This window comes from Sciurus carolinensis, chromosome 7, assembly GCF_902686445.1.
Source record: "Sciurus carolinensis chromosome 7, mSciCar1.2, whole genome shotgun sequence".
Lineage (NCBI taxonomy): Eukaryota > Metazoa > Chordata > Mammalia > Rodentia > Sciuridae > Sciurus > Sciurus carolinensis.
In genome coordinates, this window is record NC_062219.1 from 89,259,573 (window position 1) to 89,286,880 (window position 27,308).

Sequence of the window (27,308 nt, forward strand, 5' to 3'; positions counted from 1 at the left end):
AATATGTTGTAACTTCTTATCTAAATTCAAAAACTCATTTTATAGCTGAAAAACATTGGACTATATGTGACTCCTTTAAAATAACTGAAATCTCTGATTTAAAAAAAAAATCTGTAACATTATGCTTCCTTACGGTAATGTCAATTAGGCTATAATGGTTCATTTTATCACACTTCTCTAGGACCTTCTAAGAGGTTTATGAATTCACTATTATGAGGATTTGGTCTTCCTTTATGAGAGAATGTGTTAGTACCCAGTCATCCCCATTCTTTAAGAAACACTTTCTTGCCAGGCACCTTGGTATACACACATAATCCCAGTGACTCAAGAAGCCAAGGTAGGAGGATACCAAGTTCAAGGCCAGCCTCAGCAACTTAGTGAGACCCTGTCTCAAAATAAAAAATAAAATAAGGACTGGGGACGTAGCTCAGTGATAAAGTCACCCCTAGATTCAATGCCCAGTACCAAGAAAGAAGAGAAAGAAATCCTGTTTTCTCTACTCACATTAGAAACCAAGTGTGAATTTTTACCTTTTTGGCCTATGAAAAAAGTGTTTTAATGAATTCTTTTTTTTTTTTTTGACAGTTTTTGTAGTTTTATTTAAGCACACAAAAATGTGCCCATGAACTGTCTATTGATTTTTTTTTTTTTTTAACCACACAACATGGAACTTTTATTTTTAACGTGATTTCTGTACAGCAGGAGTATTAGAGTTTCTTTCATAAATGGAAAACAATGTTACTAGAAGAAATGATGACAAAACCAAACCAGTATTTGATGTGAATCCGTATTTTATGCTTCAAATCCAGCCAAGAAGTTTGTTACAATCTCTTTCAGCTTTGCATCTGACTCTTCTGAGATCTTTCCATCAGCCCTGATGTTGCCCAAGAGGGCTTGGTGTTGACTGATCACATGAGACAAGAAAGCATTCTCAAACTTTGTGATCTTGCTGGGTTCCAGTTTATCAAGATACCCTCTTACACCCGCATAGATAACAGCAACTTGTTCTTCAATAGCCATGGGAGAATACTGTCCTTGCTTCAGCAACTCAGTCAGACGCACGCCACGACTCAAGAGTTGTTGAGTGGCAGCATCAAGATCAGAACCAAACTGGGCAAAAGCAGCAACCTCACGATACTGAGCCAACTCCAGCTTCATGGTACCTGCCACCTGCTTCATAGCTCTGGTTTGGGCAGCAGATCCGACACGGGACACAGATAAACCAACGTTAATAGCAGGGCGAATACCTTTATAGAACAATTCTGTTTCCAAGAAGATCTGTCCATCGGTGATGGAAATGACATTTGTTGGAATGTAAGCAGACACATCACCAGCCTGTGTTTCTATGACTGGTAAAGCAGTCAAGGAGCCACCACCAAAGGAATCATTCATTTTGGCTGCTCTCTCTAGCAGTCGGGAGTGTAGGTAGAACACATCACCAGGATAGGCCTCACGGCCAGGGGGACGGCGCAGCAACAGGGACATCTGATGGTACACAACAGCCTGTTTGGATAAGTCATCATAGATGATCAAAGCATGTTTGCCATTATCTCTAAAATATCCTCCCATAGAACAGCCAGAGTACGGAGCCAGGTACTGAAGTGGGACAGCATCAGAAGCAGTGGCTGACACCACAATGGTGTACTTCATAGCATCTGCATCTGTAAGTCTCTTGACCAACTGGGCAACAGTGGATCACTTTTGACCAATAGCAACATAGATACAATACAGCTTCTTCTTTTCATCAGATCCATCATTGAAACATTTCTGATTAATAATTGTGTCAATAGCAATGGATGTTTTCCCGGTCTGTCTGTCACCAATAATCAGTTCACACTGACCATGTCCAATTGGCACCAAGCTATCCACAGCCTTAATGCCAGTCTGCATTGGTTCCCTCACAGAGATTTGAGGAATGATTCCAGGGGTTTTCAGGCCCACTCGCCTACGGGTCTTGGAACCAATTGGACCCTTTCCATCAATGGCATTACCAAGGGCAACTACTAAACGACCCAACAGCTCCTCGCCAACTGGAACATCCACAATGGCTCCTGTCCTCTTTAGATATCTCCTTCTTTGATTAGTTTATCATTCCCGAACACGACAACACCAACATTGTCCGGTTCCAAGTTGAGAGACATACCCTTTAAGCCTGAAGAAAACTCTACCATTTCTTCTGCTTGAACATTCCTCAGCCCATGAACTCGGGCAATACCATCACCAATACTTAAGACACGACCAGTTTCTTCAAGGTCAACAGAGGTATCAGCTCCAAGAATACGCTCTTCGAGAATAGAGGACATCTCAGCAGTGCCAATATTCTGAAGATGGGTGTTAGAAGCATGGAGGTTCCTTGCAGCAATAAAGGATGACCCCAAAGCATTTTTGGAGACCATCCCGGCCCGCTGAGGGAGGGTGCGGGCCACTGCCGCGGCGATGCACACAGACAGCATCTTCGGTTTGTCCTCAGGTGGTTCCTCCGCAGCCGCAGCCTCCGGACTGACTGGGCTATTGATTTTCTTCACTGCACAGTCTGGCATTAGGATTGGTGACTCTGATGGCCAGTTGGGTTGTTCTTTTCATGATGGCTTTGCAGCTCACCAAACCACATTATGATTTCATTGCTTTATCTAATTTTGTGAGGCATCCAGGGAAATAGGGTGTCTGGGAAAAGTAAATTAACAATATGCCCTATGTAGATGACAACTAATTAACTTCTCCCACATTCGGAAACCTCCTCAGGAGCATTTTAGTTTCCTAACACACAATGCTTAACTTCACCAGAAGATCTGGAATGCAAACTATTAGAGGAGGAAGGGATCTTAGAGCTTGTCAAGTTCAGTGTCTTCCCCATTTGGAAATTTTGTCTATACTTCTACCCAGAAATGTGGGTACTCGGTGCCATACAAACTTCCCAGATAGGAGAGAGTTGGTCCCAGAGTTGGAAACCCTAACAATTACTTGGAAAAACCCTCATTATGTAGAGGCGTTTGCTCCAAACTGACAAATCTAGCCACTGAACAGCAGAATAAGACTAATGCATTTGCCGTGACAGTCCCTAACCTGTGTGACAACAGTTTACCTACCCAAACATGTCACAGTTGCACATCCCTGCTGCCTTCTGCTGTCCCTCCCATGGCACAGTGTTAAGAGTCTAGGGCCATCTTTTTCTTCTAGACCTACTGTAATTTCAGAGTAAAAATATTTGTTCTTAGAGGAAAATACTAACTTGGTAAAGGCACATTTATTTCTCTTTTAGAATTTAAAATTAAATGTTTATTAAAGAGAAACCAAAGACTTTGTTTTACACTGTATTAGTGTTTACCAGGTACCACATATTCTTTCAATGAGTTTTTTAGTAGATTCCTACTCTCCAGCAAAGGCAATGTCATATTTGTCTGGATTTTCAGCAGCTAGCAAAATGCCAGCACATGATGAGCATTCAATAAATGTTTGGCTTAATTAATGAAATCTGAGACACCTTGACTGAATTTTTAGAAACCCTGTCATCCTTAATGAATTACATAATAACATGTCTTTAGTTCAAGACCTGTAAATGAATGAAAGTTCCACTGTCTAGAACAAAGGGACCTTGTGGATCTAATAGAAAGATCTGTGTCACAGTAATTTTCCTTTCATATAAAACACGCCATTTTTCAGGACAATATCATTTTCACTATTTTTCTGACCATTGAAAAGTCAAAGGAATTATATAAAACATTATGATAAAACATTTATAAAACATTATGATAGAGGAATGCTTTCCTTTTTAATTTTTTTATTTGTTCTAATTTAGTTATACATGACAATAGAATACATTTATGTATTTTAACAAATCATACATAAATGGAGTATAACGTTTTCATTTTCTGATTATACATATTGCAGGATCACATTGGTCATGCAGTCATACACGTACATGAGGTGATTACGTCTGTTTCACTCTACTTTCCTTCTACCCCATACCACTTCCCCTCCCTTCACTCCCCTCTACCTAAAGTAACTCTCTTCTTCCCTAGCACCACCTGCCCTGCCCCCTTACTGTGAATTAACATCTGCATATCAGAGAAAACATTAGACCTTTGGTTTTGGGGTTTGATTTATTTCACTTAGCATGATATTTTCCAGCTCCATCCATTTACCAACAAATGCCATAATTTCATTCTTCTTTAAAACTGAGTAACAGTCCATCGTGTATATACCACATTTCCTTATCATTCATCTGTTGAAGGACACCTAGATTGGTTCTATAGTTTAGCTATTGTGAGTTGAGCTGAATGTTTTCCTTTTAAAAACTATTTTTAAAACTTCTATTGTTCATTAAAATATTAGCTATTAAGAAGAATAACAAAAAAATTTTTTAAAAAGAATAATAACAAAAGGTCTTTCAACTGGACCATCTTGCATCTTGTATACTTTTCATAGTACTTCCATAATATATGGCCCATCCCATGACACAGGTATATTCTCTAGACTTCTATTTTTATAGAGAAATTATACAATAGACCATTATAACAAATTTTAAAAACAAAAATAGTTTCCTTGCCCTAAGAACCATCCCTTTAAGAACAATTGTCATATTTCAAACTCCTTATGGGAACTTATAGAAATGGGAACTTATAGAAAAATCTGTGTCTCTATTGCTGAGATCAAGGCTATTTTGTACCCAAAGATGGGTAAGTGTTCAGCTAGTCCCACAGGCACCCAAATAGTAATCCTCACTTCTGTAACAGTTTCCCCAGGCCCCAGAGACCACCCTCTATTCTGCTCAACTTGAACAATGAGATTATGGTAAACTTTAGTTTTATGCAAACCTTAGATCCTTTAAGATATGCTAGGCAAATTCTCAAGATGAGGAGCCACAGGACAAAGCAGCCAGGTAGAGCAGACTGCTGTGACTCTCCCATTCATTATTTAGTCTCCAGTTTTGAAATGTCTGCTATAAAGGCCTCTAAAATAAACTTGTCCAACCCTAAACCCACAAAAGCAATTTGGCAGTGTTGGTAGAAACATGAGAAAAAAAAAAAAAAAACCGGAAACAAGAGTAACTAAAAACTTCTTTTCATTCAAGAAATATATATTGCAATTCCGTGATACAAAACATATAATTTTTAAACATTTAATTTTAAGTGAGTTTTACTTCCTTGTGTCTTTACTTGTTGTGTGACATTTCTGAGAACAAGAGGAGAATGAAGTTTACTTGTCTCAAACAAATATTCAGCCTACATTACAAGTTGAGGTTTAAGTTTTCAAAGTATCTTTTAGTTGTTTCTAATCTTTTTTTCTCCTTCCTTACCTTATGTAATCATGTTGGTTAAACCTTGGACCAAAATTCTCCCTTTTTCTTCTTTTTTTAATCAGCTGCAGTAGCTGTTTGTACTAGTCAGAGTTCTCCAAAAAGACAGAACCAATAAGATACAGATAGACACGTAAGGGAGGATTCATGAGGGCAATTGGCTCCCATAATTATGGAGACTAAGAAGTCCACAAGTTGGAGGCCCTGCAGGCCCTGCAATGCCAATAACTCAGTTCAGTTAAAGTCCAGAATCCCCAGAATCAGGGAAACTGAGAATGTAATTCTCAGTTCGAGGCCAAAGACCTGAGAACCTGGGGATCATCATCTTTGCCCTAATGCATCCTTTAGTGTGAAGGAGCAGTCAGACATTAATTTCCCACGTATCCAACTGCAACTGCACTGAGTGCCAAGAAGTGAAGTCCAGGGTGTTATGAAGATGTGTGTCCAGGAAACGCAGTCCAATGTGAGCGAGTGAGTGCAGGTTGGTTGTCTTTTGGGTTTCCAGGGAGATCAAGAAAAGGAAATCAAATAAAGTCTCAGTGGTTCGTTTTATTTATTTATTTTTTAAAGGTCTGCCATCCCGGCAGATTCAGTTTGCTTCACTTAATGTTATATTATGCTGTCACCCGGGGAAAGAAGAGTAGTTTTTAAAATCAAGGTGCTTTCTTGACCTTTTTGCAAAATTAGGCCTCTAAGCAAAGGGTCATAGTAAAGATCTTTTCCTTGAGATTTTCCTCCAAAATCATACCAAGTTTCTACTTTTAAAAATTCTGACTGCATTTTATAACAAGGCTAAACAAAATGAGAAAAGTGACCATTATGAAATCCCCTCTTGTTTTGTATAATACAATATTTATTAAGATAATCTTGTTTTGAGAAAGTGTATCAAAGACAGACATAATTCTTAGCATATATTCACATAGTGCAGAAACAACATTATCACTCTTACCCATCAAAAGATGACATCCTTTGTAATAGATCTATATGCCAAAGTATTTAAAAGCCTAAAAGTACTCCAGTTCTACTCAACACATTTTAGAAACTTAAGAATAAACTTTGTGAATTATAATGAGAAACTTAATTTTGTGAAAATATATAAGGCTGATTCACTGAAATGGTTTTGCATTTGTGAACAGAACTGTATGGATTTGGAAGTTTAAATGTATTAGGATTCAAGGATGGCTAGGATGTATTCAACTTCCTTCCCTATCTTATACCTTCTATTGGTTATTAAGCACCACTGGGCAGCCAGTCACAGCTACATGGACATTCTGAGCGTTGTTTAGTCTGAACGGCTTGAGCAGCTTATCCTTGAGTTTCTTACTCCTAGTTTCTTACTCCTCTGGTCCAATTCCCCTTCCCTTTTTTATTTCAGAGTCTGTTGACTTCCACATCTTTTCACCTTCCTATTAATGGGTTTTGAAAGTCTGAATTCACTTTCTGGCTAAGACAGGCCTTTACCTACCACCTTTCCTCAGTAACAAGGAAAGGGACTAAAGCTAATTTATCCTTTCTGAGGTCACAAAGCAAGAAAATAGACAAGAAGTTGGAAATTTCTGGCAACATGGCAGTGTGTTAAAATAGACTCCACAATTTTGGATAAAGTGATATCACAATAATATCATATAGCTTAGGTAGGAAAACACAGAAGAAATATCCAGTTGACCAGAAAACATGAATACACTCAAAGTCAGGATGGAAAAAAACTGTGCTGATGTTGTTCAGAGATTGAATCAAAAGAAAATTTGTTATGTTTTTCCCTGATGTTTGTCTTCAATTGTAGCTATCCTCACACCAGTTAGTATTTTCTATTCTTATCACAAACATCATTTTAAAAAAACTTGTGTACCCAAATAATTTTTAAAGTATTTATTACTTTTCACCAAAATTGTATTAACTTTTGCTCTTCTTGATATTCTGTAAGGGTTAATGAGAGGAAATATGATTCTCAAAAGAGTGAGTTTGTAGATTTTTTAATATGCAACTAACATCATTAACTGGTATGCTTAGAAGACAGTTTAATAATCATTAGAACCATACAAAAATAAATTAAAATCCACAGGTTCCAATTTCTACCAACTTGACTATAATCCTGGGAAATTCATTTGATATTTCTCTGTCTCAATTTAGCCATTTTGAAAACCAATTTAATAATATTCTTAATTTACATCTAATGTCAGTAGGAGACTTAATTAATGTCAGTAAACTAATTTTCTTTGGTTAAAATACTAGATAATTATGCATTACTTTAGTGTTCTTAATTTTGAATGTATTATAAGATACTTAAATGATTAAATGTGCAAACTTTTCAATGACTTATTCTAATTGGATTAATCACAGCATATTTTAATTTTTAAAGTATACATGTGTCTTCACAAAGTGATAGTCTCTTCCCATTCAATTAAGTCAACTAGCAAAGCATTTAAAACTCTTTGTATCTTATTTCTTACACACATCCATTGCTTTTCCCTTATTTTTACTAAAGCAAAGACAATTAAGCTAAAAGTGTTCATTGTCATATAAATAAATATATAGACATTAGATTTTAAATGCGCTCTGGACACTGGTCTCTTTCATCGTATTCCTTCAATTATGGCTTGAACTGGCATGAGCTCCATACATGTGCTTTGGAGGTAAACTTCATTACAATGTGCAACTGATGTAAATAAATCAAGGTAAAATATGAGAATCCATATTGTCTTATGCCTCTTCTGTCAATGGTGTAAGTAACAGGAAAAAATAATTTAAGGAAAGTGATTTTGTCAGTTTTATCATAGGGCCACTCTTTCCTAATATCCTAGAGTTCATTTTGCCTAATGCATTTCCTTCACTTCCTTTTATGTCCCCAAATGATCAGATCTCCTTCTGAGAAAAGGAAATGTGGAGAAAACGGCCTTAAAATTATCTTTCCACAAGAGAGGACATAAAATATCAGTGCAAAGAAATAGACAATGAGAGAGCTAGGGGAAGCATGCAGCGTAGGTCTTCTAGAGCATCTCATAAAGGAAGGCAGAAATTGTCAGTTGCTGATGATGACTTTTTAAAAATTTGGTGTTCCAGGAATGGTGCTGAGGGACATTTGCAAAGTCTGCCTTCACTAACTGAAGAGCTGTTTCTTTGTTTTTTTGGTTTTTTTTGGTTTTTTTCAGGGATTTTCTGCATTTCAGGAGTGAGGACAGCCTGTGTCCCCAGTTTGGTCCATTTAAGAGCATCAGTGCTCATAATTGGCCCAGTCCCTTTTCATTTCCTCAGCCATTAACCTAGCTACATGTCCTTTCTCATTAAATCTCTCATCAAAACGTTTGTTGCTGCTCTGGGAGAAATACAAAGTTTGATCAGGTCTCAATTACCCACATGAAGATGCTGTGTTGCACATTGTCCTTTTAGTCCTCCTCCACTAAATCAAAGGGTAAATGAGGAAAAGTTGTACAATACTGTAAATATGTGTTAAAATCAGATTGCGGAAAGCCTCCGATGTGCTGAGGAATATTGTTAATTTGTGAAGGATGGCAATAGGGAGCTTTGAAAGATGTTCAAGCAGTGGAATATAATATTTTAATTGAAAGGGTGGGGTTGAAGCAGAAAGGGAAAACTAGGTTATTTGAATCAAGGAAGCAGTGATGAGGATGGAAACTAAGGTAACTTTATTAAAGATGGAGAGAAAAGAATGGATGATAGATTTCAGAGGTAAAGTTACAAGAGTCAGAAATGACCCTACATCTTTGAAATGAGTCACAGGAAGATCCAGGGGGGCAATGACAGAAGGAAAATCGTGGGCATGTTAAGACTTGAAAGTCAGTAGGTTCATCAGGGGAGATTAGTGAGGGAAGGTAAGGAAGGCTTTGATTTTCTGGAAAACACTATCATAAATGTACTAGCTCTGTTTTTTAGAAATAAATACAAAGTGATCTATTCAGAAGTGGCCGTTTACTTCAAATAAGCATGTAACCTCTTTTCATTTATCTTAATCTACAGCTAGTATCATTGTCCACCATGCCATTGCTTCCTGCTTGCTCTCTGGAAACCTGCACCTCAAAACAGAAGAGCGGTCAGTAGCCCTTGCCATGTGAAAGTTAAAAGTCCCCCGTTCTCCAACAAAGAAAGTGACCACCATTTGCCCAGTTGTTTTAAAGTCAGCTCCATGGTTCTGCTTTGTAGTTGGCATAATGTTTACTCCAACGGGGTAGACTGCCAGATGCCAGAGGGATGTGTTTATTATCAGATGTGCACTTACTGTGAGGCAGATGAGGGTCAAGCTAACATGGGCCCTGTCCATGTCACATCATAAATTTCCAGAAGTACAACATTTGGATGATGAATAACTGCAAGCACTGTCTTTCCACCTTGGCTTCTTAATTCCTAAACACACTGTGAATGAGTCCTAGAGAACCTGGCTCAAGAGGCATGCAGGAAGCACAACAACTATAAAGCAAATCTCATAGCTCCTATAAAAAATTAATTGATTAATTAAAAAAAACTTGATGGTAATTTTCCCAAATTGGACAACAGTCCTACAACCTTACATAACATGAACAACAATGAGTTATAATGCTGCAGGAAACTTTTCCAAGCTGCCAATGACCAAAAAAAGGGAAAAGACTAATTTCAATCCACTATGCTAAAGTGTGAATTATTTTTCCAGTCTCCCTTTTTAAAAAGATGCTACAAAATCATCACCATATAGAGTGACCATCAAAAAGTATTCAGTCAAAAACTGTAGGGAAAACGTATCATAGAGATGAGTCCATCAGTTACTAAACATATTGTATTATTTATATTATTGTCTGTGGTTCGTGATGCTGATTGGTTCATTTCATAAACTTGCAACCTGTACAGCAGCAAAGGGCCCCATACTCAGCAGGGTCCTGAACTTGGTTGAAAGCTCTGCTGTCACCATCTTGAAGGTCTTAATACATTTTGAAGAAACTCCACAGTTTCATCTTGCACTGGGTCCTGAAAATTAAGTAGCTGGTCCTGACAACAGAGGTGGTAAGCATAGAAAAGATCTAGGAGTTCTCCAGGTTCTCGGAACGGAACTGGCCCGCTAGTGAGAGCCTGTCTGAACAGAGCACGCTCCGAGTCCCGGAGCCCCTGCAGTGCAGTGTACTCCTGCAAAGAACCAGCGGAGAGGCTCGATCTGCAGTCAGCCTCAGGGATAAGGTCAGGGCAGCCGGAGACCTCTTCAGGCGGCTCTGCCCACTCCGGCTGCGGGCTCTCTTCACGGGGCGATCCAGATGGCGGCCTAGAGGGAGACTGCACCCCCGGTCGCTCCAGAACCCAGGAGTTAAGAAGGGGAGGCATTGAGAGACTCGGACTGAAGTGGAGCCACGGGTGAGTCTGCCCACTGGGTAAAGCTCAGCCCGGGTGGCAGGCCCAGATAGAGGTGGCTTAGCAGAGCCAGGCAGGGCAGCTTGAGTCTTCCCAAGGTAGTCTTCCACACTCCGGCAGTGGGCTCTTCCCACACGGCCAGCTGCACGGTGCAGGCCCACAGTGAGAGCATTTCCGCACAGAGCCAGTTCCAAAACGTGGAACCAGTAGGGGGCTAGGGGCAGTATTCTTCGAATGAGCTGCTTTATCAGATTCCTCCAAGACATCAGGCTACTGAAAGCTGGGAGGTGATACACTGGAAATCTACTGGGACACTATAAGCCAATAGTGGAAAACTGCAATATCTCAGGGTCCCACTGACAACTGACCATTATGAGAAAACAAGGGAAGAAAATGTCCCAAACAAACCTAGATACTACATCAATAAAACCCAATGACAGCACAGCAGAAGAAATGTCAGAAAGGGAGTTCAGAATGTACGTAATTAAAACGATCAGGGAAGCTAATGAGGAGATGAAAGAGCAAATGCAGACATTGAAGGAGGAGATGAAAGAGCAAATGCAGGCATTAAATGATCGCACCAATCAACAGTTAAAAGACCAAATACGGGAAGCAAGAGATCATTTCAATAAAGAGTTAGAGATACTGAAAAAAACCAAACTGAAATCCTTGAAATGAAGGAAACAATAAACCAAGTTAAAAACTCCATAGAAAGCATAACCAATAGGATAGAACACCTGGAAGACAGAACCTCAGACATTGAAGACAAAATATTTAACCTTGAAAACAAAGTGGAACAAACAGAGAAGATGGTAAGAAATCATGAACAGAATCTCCAAGAACTATGGGATATCATGAAAAGGCCAAATTTGAGAATTATTGGGATTGAGGAAGGCTTAGAGAAACAAACCAAAGGAATGAACAATCTATTCAATGAAATAATAACAGAAAATTTCCCAAATCTGAAGAACGAAATGGAAAACCAAGTACAAGAGGCTTATAGAACTCCAAACATACAAAATTACAACAGACCCACACCAAGGCACATTATTATGAAAATACCTAACATACAAAATAAAGACAGAATTTTAAAGGCCGCGAGAGAAAAGAATCAAATTACATTCAGAGGGAAACCAATAAGAATATCAGCAGATTTTTCAATCCAGACCCTAAAAGCTAGAAGGGCCTGGAACAACATATACCAAGCCCTGAAAGAAAATGGATGCCAACCAAGAATCTTATACCCAGCAAAACTTACCTTCAAATTTGACGATGAAATAAGATCCTTCCATGATAAACAAAAGCTAAAGGAATTTACAAAAAGAAAGCCAGCATTACAGAACATTCTCAGCAAAATATTCCATGAGGAAGAGATGAAAAACAACGATGCAAATCAGCAACAGGAGGCGCTAGCCTAAAGGAATAGCCAAATAAAGGAGAAACCAAATCATGTCAAAAACAAATATGAGTCAATTGACTGGGAATACAAATCATATCACAATAATAACCCTGAATGTTAATGGCCTGAATTCATCAATCAAAAGACACAGACTGGCAGATTGGATTAAAAAGAAAAATCCAACAATATGCTGCCTGCAAGAGACACATCTCATAGAAAGAGACACCCATAGACTAAAGGTGAAAGGATGGGGAAAAACATACCATGCACACGGACACAGCAAAAAAGCTGGAGTATCCATCCTCATCTCAGATAATGTGGACTTCAAACCAAAACTAGTCAGAAGGGATAAAGAAGGACATTACATGCTGCTTAAGGGAAGCATAAATCAGCAAGACATAACAATCATAAATATCTATGCCCCGAACATTGGCTCATCCACGTACGTCAAACAAATCCTTCTCAATTCCAGAAATCAAATAGACCACAACACAATAATACTAGGCGATTTTAACACACCTCTCTCACCACTGGATAGATCGTCCAAACAAAAATTGAATAAAGAAACTATAGATCTCAACAACACAATCAGCAATTTAGACTTAACGGACATATATAGAATATACCATCCAACAAAGAATGAATACACTTTCTTCTCAGCAGCACATGGATCCTTCTCTAAAATAGACCATATTTTATGCCACAAAGCTACTGTTAGTAAATACAAGAAGATAGAGATACTACCTTGTACTCTATCAGATCATAATGGATTGAAATTAGAAATAAATGACAGAATAAAAAACAGAAACTTCTCCAATACCTGGAGACTAAATAATACACTATTATATGATGAATGGATAACAGAAGACATCAGGAGGGAAATAAAAAATTCTTAGAAGTAAACGAGAACAAAGACACATCATATCAAAATCTCTGGGACACTATGAAAGCAGTACTTAGAGGAAGATTTATTTCATGGGGTGCATTCAAAAAAAGAAGTAGAAATCAACAAATAAACGAGTTAACACTACAGCTCAAAGCACTAGAAAAAGAAGAGCAGACCAATACCAAAAGTAGTAGAAGACAGGAAATAGTTAAAATCAGAGCCGAAATCAACGAAATCGAAACAAAAGAAACAATCGGAAAAATTAATAAAATAAATAGTTGGTTCTTTGAAAAAATAAATAAAATTGATAAACCCTTAGCCACACTAACAAAGAGAAAGAGGGAGAAAACTCAAATTACTAAAATTCGGAATGAACAAGGAAACATCACAACAGACACGAGTGAAATACAAAACATAATTAGAAGCTATTTCGAAAATCTATACTCCAACAAAACAGAAAACCTTGAAGACATCAACAAATTTCTAGAGACATATGAACTACCTAAACTGAACGAGGAGGACATACACAACTTAAATAAACCAATTTCAAGCAATGAAATAGAAGAGGTCATCAAAAGCCTACCAACAAAGAAAAGTCCAGGACCAGATGGGTTCTCAGCCGAGTTCTATAAAACCTTTAAAGAAGAGCTCATTCCAATACTCCTCAAACTATTCCATGAAATAGAAGAGGAGGGAACCCTACCAAACTCGTTCTATGAAGCCAATATCACCCTGATACCTAAACCAGACAGAGACACATCAAGGAAAGAAAATTTCAGACCAATATCCTTAATGAACATCGATGCAAAAATTCTCAACAAAATTTTAGCAAATCGCATACAAATATATATTAAAAAGATAGTGCACCACGATCAAGTGGGTTTTATCCCAGGGATGCAAGGTTGGTTCAACATTCGGAAATCAATAAATGTCATTCACCATATCAACAGACTTAAAGTTAAGAATCACATGATTATTTCAATAGATGCAGAAAAAGCATTTGATAAAATACAGCATCCCTTCATGCTCAAAACACTAGAAAAAATTGGGGTAATGGGAACATTCCTAAACATTATAAAGGCCATCTACGCTAAGCCCATGGCTAATATCATTCTAAATGGTGAAAAACTGAAAGCGTTCCCCCTAAAAACTGGAACAAGGCAGGGATGCCCTCTTTCACCGCTTCTATTCAACATCGTCCTTGAGACTCTAGCCAGAGCAATCAGACAAACCAAAGAAATTAAAGGGATACGAATAGGAAAAGAAGAACTCAAAGTATCCCTGTTCGCTGATGACATGATTATATATTTAGAGGAACCTGGAAATTCCACCAGAAAACTTTTAGAACTCATAAGTGAATTCAGTAAAGTAGCAGGTTACAAGATCAATGCTCATAAATCCAATGCATTTTTATACATAAGTGATGAATCTTCAGAAAGAGAAATTAGGAAAACTACTCCATTCACAATAGCATCGAAAAAAATAAAATACTTGGGAATCAATCTCACAAAAGAGGTGAAAGACCTCTACAATGAGAACTACAGAACACTAAAGAAAGAAATTCAAGAAAACCTTAGAAGATGGAAAGATCTCCCATGTTCCTGGATAGGCAGAATTAATATCGTCAAAATGGCTATACTACCTAAAGTTCTATACAGATTCAATGCAATTCCAATTAAAATCCCAATGATGTACCTTGCAGAAATAGAGCAAGCAATTATGAAATTCATCTGGAAGAATAAAAAACCTAGAATAGCTAAAGCAATCCTCAGTAGCAAGAGCGAAGCAGGGGGTATTGCAATACCAGATCTTCAACTCTACTACAAAGCAATAGTAACAAAAACGGCATGGTATTGGTACCAAAATAGACAGGTAGATCAATGGTACAGAATAGAGGACATGGACACAAACCCAAATAAATACAATTTTCTCATACTGGACAAAGGTTCCAACAATATGCAATGGAGAAAAGATAGCCTCTTCAACAAATGGTGCTGGGAAAACTGGAAAACTATATGCAATAGAATGAAACTAAACCCCTATCTCTCACCCTACACAAAACTCAACTCAAAATGGATCAAGGACCTCGGAATCAGACCAGAGACCCTGCATCTTATAGAAGAAAAAGTAGGTCCAAATCTTCAACTTGTTGGCTCAGGATCAGATTTCCTTAACAGGACTCCCATAGCACAAGAAATAAAAGCAAGAATAAACAACTGGGATAGATTCAAACTAAAAAGCTTTCTCTCAGCAAAGGAAACTATCAGAAATGTGAAGAGAGAGCCTACAGAGTGGGAGAATATCTTTGCCAACCATACCTCAGATAGAGCGCTAATTTCCAGAATCTATAAAGAACTCAAAAAACTCTACACGAAGAATACAAATAATCCAATCAACAAATGGGCTAAGGAAATGAACAGACACTTCACAGAAGAAGATGTACAAGTAATCACCAGATATATGAAAAAATGTTCAACATCCCTAGTAATAAGGGAAATGCAAATCAAAACCACCCTAAGATTTCATCTCACCCCAATTAGAATGGCGATTATCAAGAATACAAGCAACAATAGGTGTTGGCGAGGATGTGGTGAAAAAGGAACACTCATACATTGCTGGTGGGGTTGCAAATTAGTGTAACCACTCTGGAAAGCAGTGTGGAGATTCCTCAGAAAGCTTGGAATGGAAACACCATTTGACCCAGCTATCCCACTCCTTGGCCTATACCCAAAGGACTTAAAATCAGCATACTACAGAGATACAGCCACATCAATGTTCATTGCTGCTCAATTCACCATAGCCAGATTGTGGAACCAACCTAGATGCCCTTCAGTTGATGAATGGATAAAGAAACTGTGGCATATTTATACAATGGAATATTACTCCGCAATGAAGAATGATAAAATTATGGCATTTGTAGGCAAATGGTCGAAATTGGAGAATATCATGCAAAGTGAGATAAGCCAATCTCAAAAAACTAAAGGACAAATGATCTCGCTGATAAGCGGATGAGGACATATAATGGGGGGTGGGAGGGGCTAGCATTAGGTTTAGGGTTAGGTTTAGAGTTAGGCTAAGGAGAGCAGTAAGAATGAAGGAATGAAGGACTGTGTAGAGGGAAAAGAGGGGTGGGAGGGGTAGGAGGGGTGGGAGGGGTGGGGGGAGGGGAAAAATATAATAAACATCATTACCCTATGTAAACGTAAAAAAAATAAATAAATATAAAAAAAAAAAAAAAAAAAGAAAAGATCTAGGAAAGAGTTAGTACAGTAAATAAGAAGTATTTCTCAGTTTTTACAATTTGTGATAACTTGTGATTTTTCATTCTGAGTAATCATACTTATTCTGATTTCATAAACGAGTCTTCTTTTTCTTAAAAACAGTCCCCCCCCCAATTACGTAACCTCTACCACGGTATGTGTCCTTCAAGTTTTAGCTATCCAGAACTGAAGAACAGCTGGCAAATTATTCAGACTCAATTCCTTCCCTTCTGTCCAACTTGTGAGCATTTCTTAGCTTTTCAGCTTTTACTCTCAGTGGAATCTGGGAAGATGCAAAAGGTTGGAAAAAACACAACTTGACTGATTCTTATCATTTGCTAAGCATTCCAGAAATCAGGAGAGATTGAGGACAAGGGATTTTGATTTTGGTTACAACTTTCTTTTGGAAAGGCTGGCCCTGTACCTTCCTTTCCAACCTCCACTACAGCAGGCTGGTAGGTTTACTTGTCTAACAACACCTTTATCTTGTCTTGGCTGCTAGCACTAGGAGGATGTTTCTCTGCGGAGAATTTTCCCCCGTTCCTTTCCTTGACTCCACTGTGAGTTTGTTATGGCCGGAAGCTGGAGACGGTAGACTGCCCATTAATTCAGCTTTAGAGAGGGGTGGGCATGGGTGCGCTGAGCCAAAGCTTAGATCTCTGCGACCTTTCTCATGCACCTCACTCCCTCCATCTATGGGAGTGACAGCCCCTAAATTCAATCTCACTTTGGTACAGTGCTCTCCTACCAGTCTATTTTAAGGCTGAATTCACATATATTTTTCACTGTTGTTAAAAGGCAAAATTGTTTTCTTAGGTTGTTAATATTTGAAAGATACCCATTCTTTCAGAAAACATAATGGATTTTTTCTTAATAGACTTGATGGTCTTCACCTGTACTTACAATAGTTAGGATATGTAAAATAAAAGAATTTGTGAAGTAGTGATTAAACCATGACAAATTCTCTTCAAGAAATCAATTACCAATAAATTCTACAAAATTTAAGAAGAAGCTAGCTGGTAATGCAGTGAGTTCCTTCAATATATTAATTTTCATTTTTTAAGATGAGGTTAGAAATTAGATTCAGATTGCAAATTACAGCTTTGTATGGGCTCCCCACTGCTATCTAGTGAAATCCTCTGGCTTCTGGGGATGAAGCAATTTGGCTTCCTATAATAGGACTGTGAGAACTTTATTTCCCACTGGTAGAATAATATATCTGCAGCCTGAATGCAGGGATCCAACATTTGCTCTTTGACTGGGTCACCAATAGGGATACATTAAAACCAAAGAAAACAGGCAAGGAAAAACAGAGATCTGCCTTGTACTTCAAATTTATTCTAAGCCTGCCCTCCAACTCACCTCACTCCATTCTTCAGATGTGGCTCACAGAACTGTATTTTCCTTTCTATGAAAAGAATTAACCTTCTGGTGGCTTCTGGGCATGTGACGTATATACAGTTGGCATCTCTCATTCGCCAGCCACACGGTGGTGGATGCTCCAACAGGTTCTTTCTTCAGGCATAAAATGAAGGTTCTTTCAGTAGCTGGGTCTGAAATCTACACTTGACAACAAAACATGTGGTGATTAATTGCTATGCTTGCACCTTAGTGGGCCTTCAGGAACAGAATTAAAGCTGACTAATAGAACACAGCTTCCCTTTACAAGTTAAATATATACCAATTGACTGCCTGACTTCACACTCAATCACAAATTTCTCCCTCTCTCTAGGGGATATTTCCCCAATGGAGACCTTTGGTTCAGTCATGCATCTAGTTATCAAATATATTCCCCTCCCCAGATTCTGGGAACTTCCTACACAGTTTCAATTAATTTTACTGCTTCTTTTGGTTACTTGGGGTGAAGGAAGAAGGGAGGGATGCAGAAAAAGAGAACAGATTTCTGAACAGTTTATCAAAATTGTTTTGCCTCATGTGGTTTTCTGTTGCCCTTTCTGCTGTGTCTTTGAGTGTTTGGAAGCAATTTATGTTGCACTGAGACTGTTTTTCTTTCAGAAGTCCCTGCATTTGAAATTCAAATCTCAACTGTCAGCAGGCTGTTTGCTCCAACTGTGCCTTTTCATAAGGCCCTTAGCAGGATCCCTTATGGCATATTCCTCAAACCAGAAGCTTTCCTACTCCAAAAGCCCAGACGGCTCCTATTCTAGCTGGTGGGAAGAGGTTTAAAACAGTAAGCTAATCTTTCTTGCTTTCAGTGGCAGTTGTTACTGAGAGTTCTTTTTGCCTCAGATTCGGGTCATAGCCTTTCTGGCTTATGCATCTACTACAGCTTCATTCCCTGGTTTTTCTCATTCATTGCTGTGTCTGTGTTGGCGGTGATTAGCTATGAGGACTTAGGATTAGTAACCACACAGGAAAACTCTCTATCTCTTCTTCCTTCTTTTGGCATTACTCTTCCATTGACATAAGGTTGACAAATGCTTTCTAAGAATTAAAAATATGAGATTTCTAAACCTTAAGTAGTCAGAACTTTAAACTTACCAATCTATGTTATTATATTTATAATAATCTCCTGTATTATTCAACTTTGTATGAGAATAGAATTTTCTTTTCTACATTTGGTTATACAAAAGGACCTTATTGACTACTTTCCTCAGGCAAGATGACCTGAGGAAGAGACTTGGGATGGCCATATGGCAGTGGTACAGTGTGAATATTTTTGAGTCATGTAGTAACACCTAACAGACAGCATCTAACACAGAATGGGCAGTAAATAACCAAGAAGATAAAAAGACCCAGGTACTTGTCACTAGCCTACCTTCATCATCAGTCACTTGAGTGGGCCCAAAGGCTATGTATATAGAGTGGTCACGTTGGCCAAGCTGGAAGATGGATATGAACCAACAGCATAGACTTCCACTTACCAAAGGCAGTCTAGCTATTGCTGCCTCTGAATACCCAACCTGCTTGCATAAAGACCAATACAGAACCCCCAGTATGATTTATTCCTCAGAGACCAACTGAACGCTTAGTGGCAAGCTGACCACTTTGGACATCTTTCCTCCTAGAAGGAACAACCTCCCACTCACAGGGATACAAACCTATTCCATATTCCTGCCCTCAGAACCTCAGCCAGCACCACTACTTGGATCTAACATGATGCTTGACCTACAGGCTTGAGACCAACACAATTAGGGGAAAGATTAAGGGAAATGCTAAGAGAAGTTGTTATCACCACTAGGAAATTGTGAATCTGGAGTCAGATGACAACAGTGTCTATGAAAACACATAAAGAGACACAGTCATGCACAACTGTTGACCAAAGCAGGGAAGTCTGGCAGAAAGAAAAAAAAAAAAAAAAAAAAAAAAAAAAAAATATATATATATATATATATATATATATATATATTTAAACTTTAAATCCATTCTCATTTCAACTTCATAGTTCTTCCAACCACCCACTTTGCCTTCATGGCCTGAATCCAGATCAGTGATGCTGTTCCAAAGGGTAAACCTGGCACAAGAAAGCAAAAAATGGATCTGCAAAGAGGGGTAATGGAAATTACCTCACATCTGCCACCTCCCTCACAGTGAGAATGAGCCCATGACCATTGGTTGTATCCAAAATGGACCATCCAAAAGCAACCAGCCTCATAGTATAGGAATGACTTTCAAAGTACAAGATTGAAGAACTAACTCAGAGACAGCACCTGAAAGTTGGGATGCCATCCTCCATGGGGCAGTATATACAATAAATCAGAGGTCTCAATACATAAAGAGTACTTGGGTCTGGGAGCCAAAGAATAAATCTCCCTTGCTGCACTGTACTATGGATGCACAGGTACATACAGTAGCCTCAATCTGAAGAGGGTGCGATTACCACTGGTTCAGAGCCTTCACCATGAAGGTTCAAGTCACACCTTTCAAAGGCAAGCCACCAAGATCTGCTGAGGTGGGAAATTAGCTGAGAGTGTTGGGAATTTAGAGTTGATAGTGGAAGAAACCTTGACTTTAGTGGGCTTGGAGAAGTCCCCATGACCTAGCTAAATCTTCCCTTTAGCTCTTCCTCATTATGAGATTCTTCCCACCCAGTCCAGCTTCTTTCCTCTCTCCTTCACAAGGGTCCAAACTGCATCACAGAATGGGACTTTATCTCATAGGAAGGGCACTCTAGACTTGCAGGACTAGCTTGTTCTGCTCAATGATTGGTTATAGGTTCAAGTCCTTCAAATGAGATTAGACATGCAACCTATTTATTGGGATAACTGCATGTAAAGGATAAAAGAGTAGGATCCAGAGAAGTTAATTGAGTGAGGGCTGGACTGATGGCCCCAAAAATCATATGTCCAAGTCCCAGAACCTATAAAAGTGACCTTTTCTGAAAAAAAGAGTCTTTGTAGATGTAATTAAGTTAGGGATCTCAATATGCCATCATTATACTTTATCCAAGTGGGTCCTATATCCAATGACAGTCTCATAAGAGCAAGGCAGAGAGAGATTCACGAGAGAGAAGAAAGTCATATGAAAATGGAGGAAAAGATTGGAGCTACACAGACAAACCAAGGAATATTTGTCTCCACAAGTCATTGGGTGAGGCAAGGAAAAATCTCCCCTAAAAACCTTGGAAGAAACACAACTCTGCTGGCACCCTGAACTTTGGGCCTCTAGAATTGCAAAGGAATAAATTTCTGCCATTTTTTTTTCCTATGAGTTTGTGGTAATTTGTTACAGAAGCCCTGGGAAACTAATACAGGTGGAAAGTGCCATCAGATCAGGATGCAAGTCAGACCACATGAAGAGAATGTTGGGATAAGAAGGATCTCAGGCTGCAGTACAGTCCCAAGGAAATGTTTGCTAGACCAGTGCAGAATCCTTAAATCCATTAAAGGGCTCTCCCAATTATCTTTCACAGGGCAGTACAATGTTGAGCAAAACCATCCAGCCATGAAAGGAAACACACAGTAGTGCTCCATTTAAAATCAGGTAAACAAGCCTCCGTTGCTTAGGAATGTCCACAGAAGTGGTGCTACTGTAAAGAGCAAGATACTGATAATCAAATATTGTCATAGCAGTGTCTTCTGGAGGAGTGCTGTAAAATCAGGAGAGGTGCAGGGCACCTCCCAGGAACTGGCAGAGTGCTATTTCCTTGCCCGTATTTTTACCTTTATGTTCATGTTGTAGTAATTTTTAAGTCATGTATTTGGATTTGATGCACTTTTCCATATTATGTATTTCACAGTTTAATAAAACAAAAATAAGTTGTAGGAGCATAGGTCATAGGATACAAAGAGACAATTTGCAAATAACAGCATAAATGACAAAAAAAAAACCTGAGAAAAGAAGTTCAACCTTACTAGTTAGTTAAAAATGCAAATCAAACCAGAGATATCACTTTTCACTTACCAATTCTGAAAGATGCAAAAGAATAATAGTAACAAGTTAAAGCTAATGAAGCAAGGAATGGGCAAGTTAAATTCCATTTGAGAGGCAAGTATACATTGGAATACAAATGTTTGACAATATTTATCAAAGAAGAATGTGGTATCCTTATTACTAAAAGATCACATGTATGGACTTGTTTTAATAATGCTTTTTATTATTTTGATTACTAAATTATTCTAATATTTAATACATGTTATTTACACATTCCTTATAAGTATTTTAAGATAACATTTGGGAAGATATGTAAGCTATACATCAATTCATAAATAAATTTATAATAATGTATTATTATACATCTATATAATGGAATGCCATTCAATCATTACAAATTATGATATACAAATAGACTTAGTTATTCACAAAGAAAGACAAACACGATAGGTTAAGAGGAAAAAGCAGATGTGGAAACAATATATAAAGGCCAGGTAGAGGGACCTGACTGCACTGTGGTCCCTGTCCCCCTCCCTCCCTCCCTCATCAGCCAGTCCCAGCAGAAACAGAAATATCTAGGTTAATTTAAAATCAAACAGGAGAGGATCCCTATACAACGTCTGATGAAACCTGCAAACAATCCTGATGTAGATGTGAGGGTGGAAGTCAGAGAGAAATGAAGAGAACACAGAACACAAATAAATCTCATCCTTTTTGACTTTCCATCAACAGTGAAAATACATTATAATCTGAATGCATTATGTTGCCACATGGTTTAGAAGGTTATTTCTGATTCAATGCAGAGTTAGGGGTTTTACCAGACCTGGGAACTTGATATGTAGAAATTATTGGATACTTTGCACTATAGATGGATACATGCCCATCTATTTCCCAGCTACTGATCCTTGCCCAAGTCCAAGGAAAATAACTACTCTTGATTTGCAATAATAATCTTTCTTCTTGTGCCATATCTATAAAATAGATGCATTTTAACATATGCTTATTCATGATTACCTCTCTAATTATTGCCAAATCCCAAATGTAAATGTTATGGCTGCCTGAAAGATACTAAAGGCTTCCATGCTCTTTACACAGCTCTCATATTGACAGTAGTGGTTCATTAATATTAAAGAGACCTGCAGTATCATATTATCTAATCATACCAAAGACTATCTTTGGAATCTGTCAAGCAAGCATAGACCTGGCTTCTATTTTTATAGCTTGATGTGCACATAGACTGATCTGACTATTTTTAAGACTATCAATCCCACTTTGACTACAAGAAAATTATTTTCTTCAAGATGCATGCTTTAACCAAGGTAAATATCACCTGAGAATAACATAATTTGAATTGCTATTTCTGAGAAATAAAATAAAAATGGCAAATGTGTATTCCACTTTCTTCCTCGGGTAATATGGCTGACTTTCTAAAGCAAAAGAGTAAGTCCTCTGAAGGGAATTATACAATGAAACACAGGACAAAGAATACCTTCCAACCCTCAGGCAACCATATGACTTGTCTGCTTTCAATTTCTCCTGGTTGCAAATACATCTGAACATATATCTGAATATTCTGGATATAGAGTTACATTCTATGATTCCCCATTTGGTCACATCCAGGGGACCTTCAGAACTGAATAGAAAAGTTCAAAGTTAGAGTACAGAGTGTTGGTTTCATTCTCTAGTTACTGTGTAGAAAACAAAATAATATTAAAATTTATCAGTTAGATACAGTATTTACTATGTGAGTAATCACTGCCAGTCATTCCCAACAATTAATCAACCATTATTAAGTGTCTACCATATAAATGATATTCTGTTACATCCATGGAAAAGTAAAAAAGACTAAGAGATAACCTGCCCACAAACCCTTACAATTTGCTTGATAAGAAAAGAAAGATTCTAAATCTAAGCTGATAGCCAAAATGAGCAAAAAACATTAAGCACATGTAAATGATATTTGTAGAAACTGGGAAAGGCTACAAAAATCTTATAAAAGCTGTATATTTGATAATAGGTAAAAAGTCCAAATTTTTGAATTTCTTATCCTGGTTAATTCTTCTAAACATAGCTTCCTTCCATTCTGGAAAGAAATTCCTCCATTTTATACAGCCAATAAGTCAAACCACAACTTTAATCCTCATCCCAAATTCAGGAGTCTTTCATTATTTGGAGAAAGAAGAAATTCAAAAGAAGCATGCTGTTTGCAGAAGTGAGTTCATTTTCACCTTTTTTTTTTTTTAATAACAAGAGGGACTACAAAAGGATTTCATCATCCAGAAAAAAGTCAAGGCTAAGTAGTAATTGATAGCAAAGTTTAGCACAAGAGCAAGAGCAAAATTTGGAAAAGAAGTTAGGCTTATAGTGGTTGACTTTGTTTCTTTAATTTTTCCTCTTTATCTGTGTTTATCTCCTATATTTTATGCTTTATTTGCTTTTGTTTTGGGGTAGTAGGTATTGAACCCAGGACCCTGCACATGCCAAGCACTCTACTACTGAGCTACACTCCCAATCTCTATATTTTGTTTAAGACTAAATGCCACCTCTATTTTAAGCTTTTTTAAAATAGAAAATAGGATTCCTGTATGTGGAAACATTTGCCTCATTCATTTACTGATATATGGAGAAGGTCTCATTAAATGGTGTCAACCCTTGTCACTGGAAAGCAGAGCCTGAGCAGGTGATTAAGTTGCTAACAATTTGTTTGAGAAGTGCAAGTCCAGGCAGTGAAGGTAAAGGATAAAGAAGAAAGGAAAATAAAGCACAGGAAAAATGTAACACAAAGTGTTCCTATTCCAGCGATTGCTTCACAACTAGCCATGGAGAAACATAGAAGTTGCTAAGTAGGTGTGTTCACTCAGCATAAAGAACTTCACCAGAATGTTCTAAGAAGGAATTGCACCTTAGAGGAGACAGACAAAGGAAGGCAGACTTCTCACCAACTTCCATCTCCCTTTTACTTTGAGAAAGTCCTGCCCCATTGGAGACTGAGTGCCTGAACTTTAAGTCTGCAGCGGTCAGCCCCTCTGTGAATGCTCAGATCTTATTCAGTCCTTAGTGACTGCCAGATCCCACTCCCTGCAGTGTAATGTTTTATCTACTTCCAAAAGTATAGATCCCATCAGTGCAGGAGAGAAAGAAGACATTGTTATTAAGGCATTACTGAGGAATCAGAAGAAAGTGTGCAAGATTTGTGTCTGTTAGAGATGGCTTATACCACATAATTTCATTTTCTCTTGGCATCTCTCCTAATATCTAACATAACAGCTTTTAAACAGTAAGTACTCAATAACTACTGTTTCATTAATTAACAAATGGCATGAGGCACTTCTGGGTCTACTGGAGGCAAACCCACAAAGTTCAGGCATAGTGTCTGTAATAAAGCAGACTGAGGGATCAAGTCCATATCTTCATACCCAGAATCTATGGATATGTTATTGTACATTGCAAAAGGGACTTTGTATACGCAATTAAAGTTCAGATGGGGAGTTTATCCTGGATTATTCAATTGGATTTCTCACCTTGACCTAGGCATCCAGGGAATCAGTAAACCTTACAGAGGTGTGGGCTGCCTGGAAATAAAAGCTGAAAAGATGGCATTAAGAAATAAAGTTGAAGGACACAAGAAACATGGTTAAAGCGGGGGAAAAGATCTGATGGGTCTGATTCTAACAAAGGGGAAAAGTCCATAAATGCTTTCTTCAGAATGAAACACATCAAAGGGGGATTTATTGTGAGAAAAACTTTTTAAAGAAAATCAAGAAGTGAGAGGCTGTAGGAAACTGGCCTGATTGGAGACTTATCACTAGTGCAGTAATTCTTCCTCCAGGCAGCTGGCGCCTCAAGACTATTGGGGCATGCTGGTATCTCTTTCCATCTCCAGGGAGTTGTGTCTGAACCAATAAATTCCATGGCATCACAGCATTTTCTTTGAGCAGGATGTTGCCAAGGCAAAGGAGCAGTCTCAGATCAGTGAGATAATACCAGGAGTTCTCTGAGGGGCACACCTCCACTTAGAGAAGGCTCAAACAAGCCCACAATTCATTCACAGCTTCCAACATGGGTTCAATCTAGTCACACAAGTCCTTAATAATGTAGAAAGGAGGCAAAGGTAGGTAACAGCAAAGCAATATGAGGGCTCAAGTTACCATTTTTGCTTTGAAGACAGAAGAAAGAGGCCACCAGCCAAGGAACAGAGGCAACCTTTAGAAGCTGAAAAAATGATCCTGCCCAGCACCTACAAAAGGAGCACAGCCTGACCCACATCTTACATCAGTCTACTGAGACTTGGGATGAAGTTCTGACCTCCAGAACTGTAAAAGAATAAATTTGCATTGTTTAAGATGGAAATTTGTGGCAATCTGTTATGTTAGTAATAAAAAACTAATACAGTATTGGGGGAAAATGAAGAAGTTCATCTAAGGTTATTGAGTTCTTCCATCAAAACCTGAGTTTATTCTTACCACACGACTTCTTTCAAAAAATATGCAGTTGGAGAATATCATGCTAAGTGAGATAAACCAATCCCATAAAACCAAAGGTCAAATGATCTCTCTGATAAGCAGATGATGATACATTACAGGGGAGTGGGGTGGGAGGGAGGCAAGAATGGAGGAAGGATAAATTGTATAGAGGAAAAAGAGGGGTGGGGGAGAGGAAAAATAACAGAATGAGACAAACATCATTACCCTAAGTGCATGTATGATTACACAAATGGTGCGACTCTACTTCGTGTACAACCAGAGAAACAACAGTTGCACCCCATTTGTGTACAATGAATCAAAATAAATAAATAAAAAAAGAAAAAATGAAAAAAAAATAGAACTTAAACAGGATACATTTTTATATGATTTTGGTTGTATAACATTTCTAAATAGTTACGGAAATAACAAGCTATAATATTTAATGTTGCAAATTTTAAAATATGCTCACTAAAAGAGATGAACTTTTGAAATGATAAAAGAACCCTTTACAAAAACCAAAAGAAAAACAAAGTATACAAGTAGCATCTTTGGTGGTTGAATGTGTTAAATGCTGAGGAAAAGACACTCCTTGGGTGGGAAAAATAAAGAGATAATTTGAATCCAAATTTGATCCAGGGCAAGGACATTTTTTTCTAAAAATCAAGTTGTACATCTAGGAAACAAACTTGAGAGGTGATGATCAAATAAAGTTAGCATAAACATTTGATAGATATTATCAAGGGAATTCAAGTCTCCAATGGGTTATTTTATGGTTCCTCCAACCCTGAAATTCTGTGATTAACCTAGGGAATAATTCTACTGGCTTTATTATATTAATGACATAAAAAAGAGAACAGCAGATCCAGAAAAGCAGATCTAGGACTCTATCTATGGAAAATGCAAAAGATGAAAAAGAAAAATCAAGATACAAGGAAAAAAGGAAACTCCAAAATGAAATGTCTATCATAGTAGCCATTGCTAAATGAAGATTGATTCATGTGGGAAAAACAAGAAATGTGCCATATCCTTGGCATTGCAGATATGGTTAAAATAAGGAAATAGTGGCAGGAAGATCAAAGATGTTAAGGAGCTGTGTACATGAGAGAGGCATACTGCAATAAAGAGGAGAACTGGTAATATTAATGTTGATGAATGACATAATATTTATAAGAAAATGATGGTGTTAACATCTCTGAGCAACCAAAAGAAATGGTTTTGGCAAAATTTGTATATGGACAAAAATAGTAGAATGATAATACTTAGCAAGATGACACAGTGAGATGTACATTTTAGGATAGTTTTCTGAGAATTATAAAAGATTGAAATGATGAAACCATTGATC

The 27,308-nt window shown here is 37.9% G+C and overlaps 1 protein-coding gene across 1 annotated transcript; it reads right to left on the reverse strand.

Moving 5' to 3' along the window:
- Positions 1-654: 654 nt before the first annotated feature.
- On the reverse strand, positions 655-2,502 carry LOC124988623 (ATP synthase subunit alpha, mitochondrial-like). Its single transcript, XM_047558268.1, is given in 2 exon segments — positions 655-2,063; positions 2,066-2,502. Coding segments are annotated over 2 exon segments (1,659 nt in total). The 5' UTR covers positions 2,454-2,502; the 3' UTR covers positions 655-792.
- Positions 2,503-27,308: the final 24,806 nt, after the last annotated feature.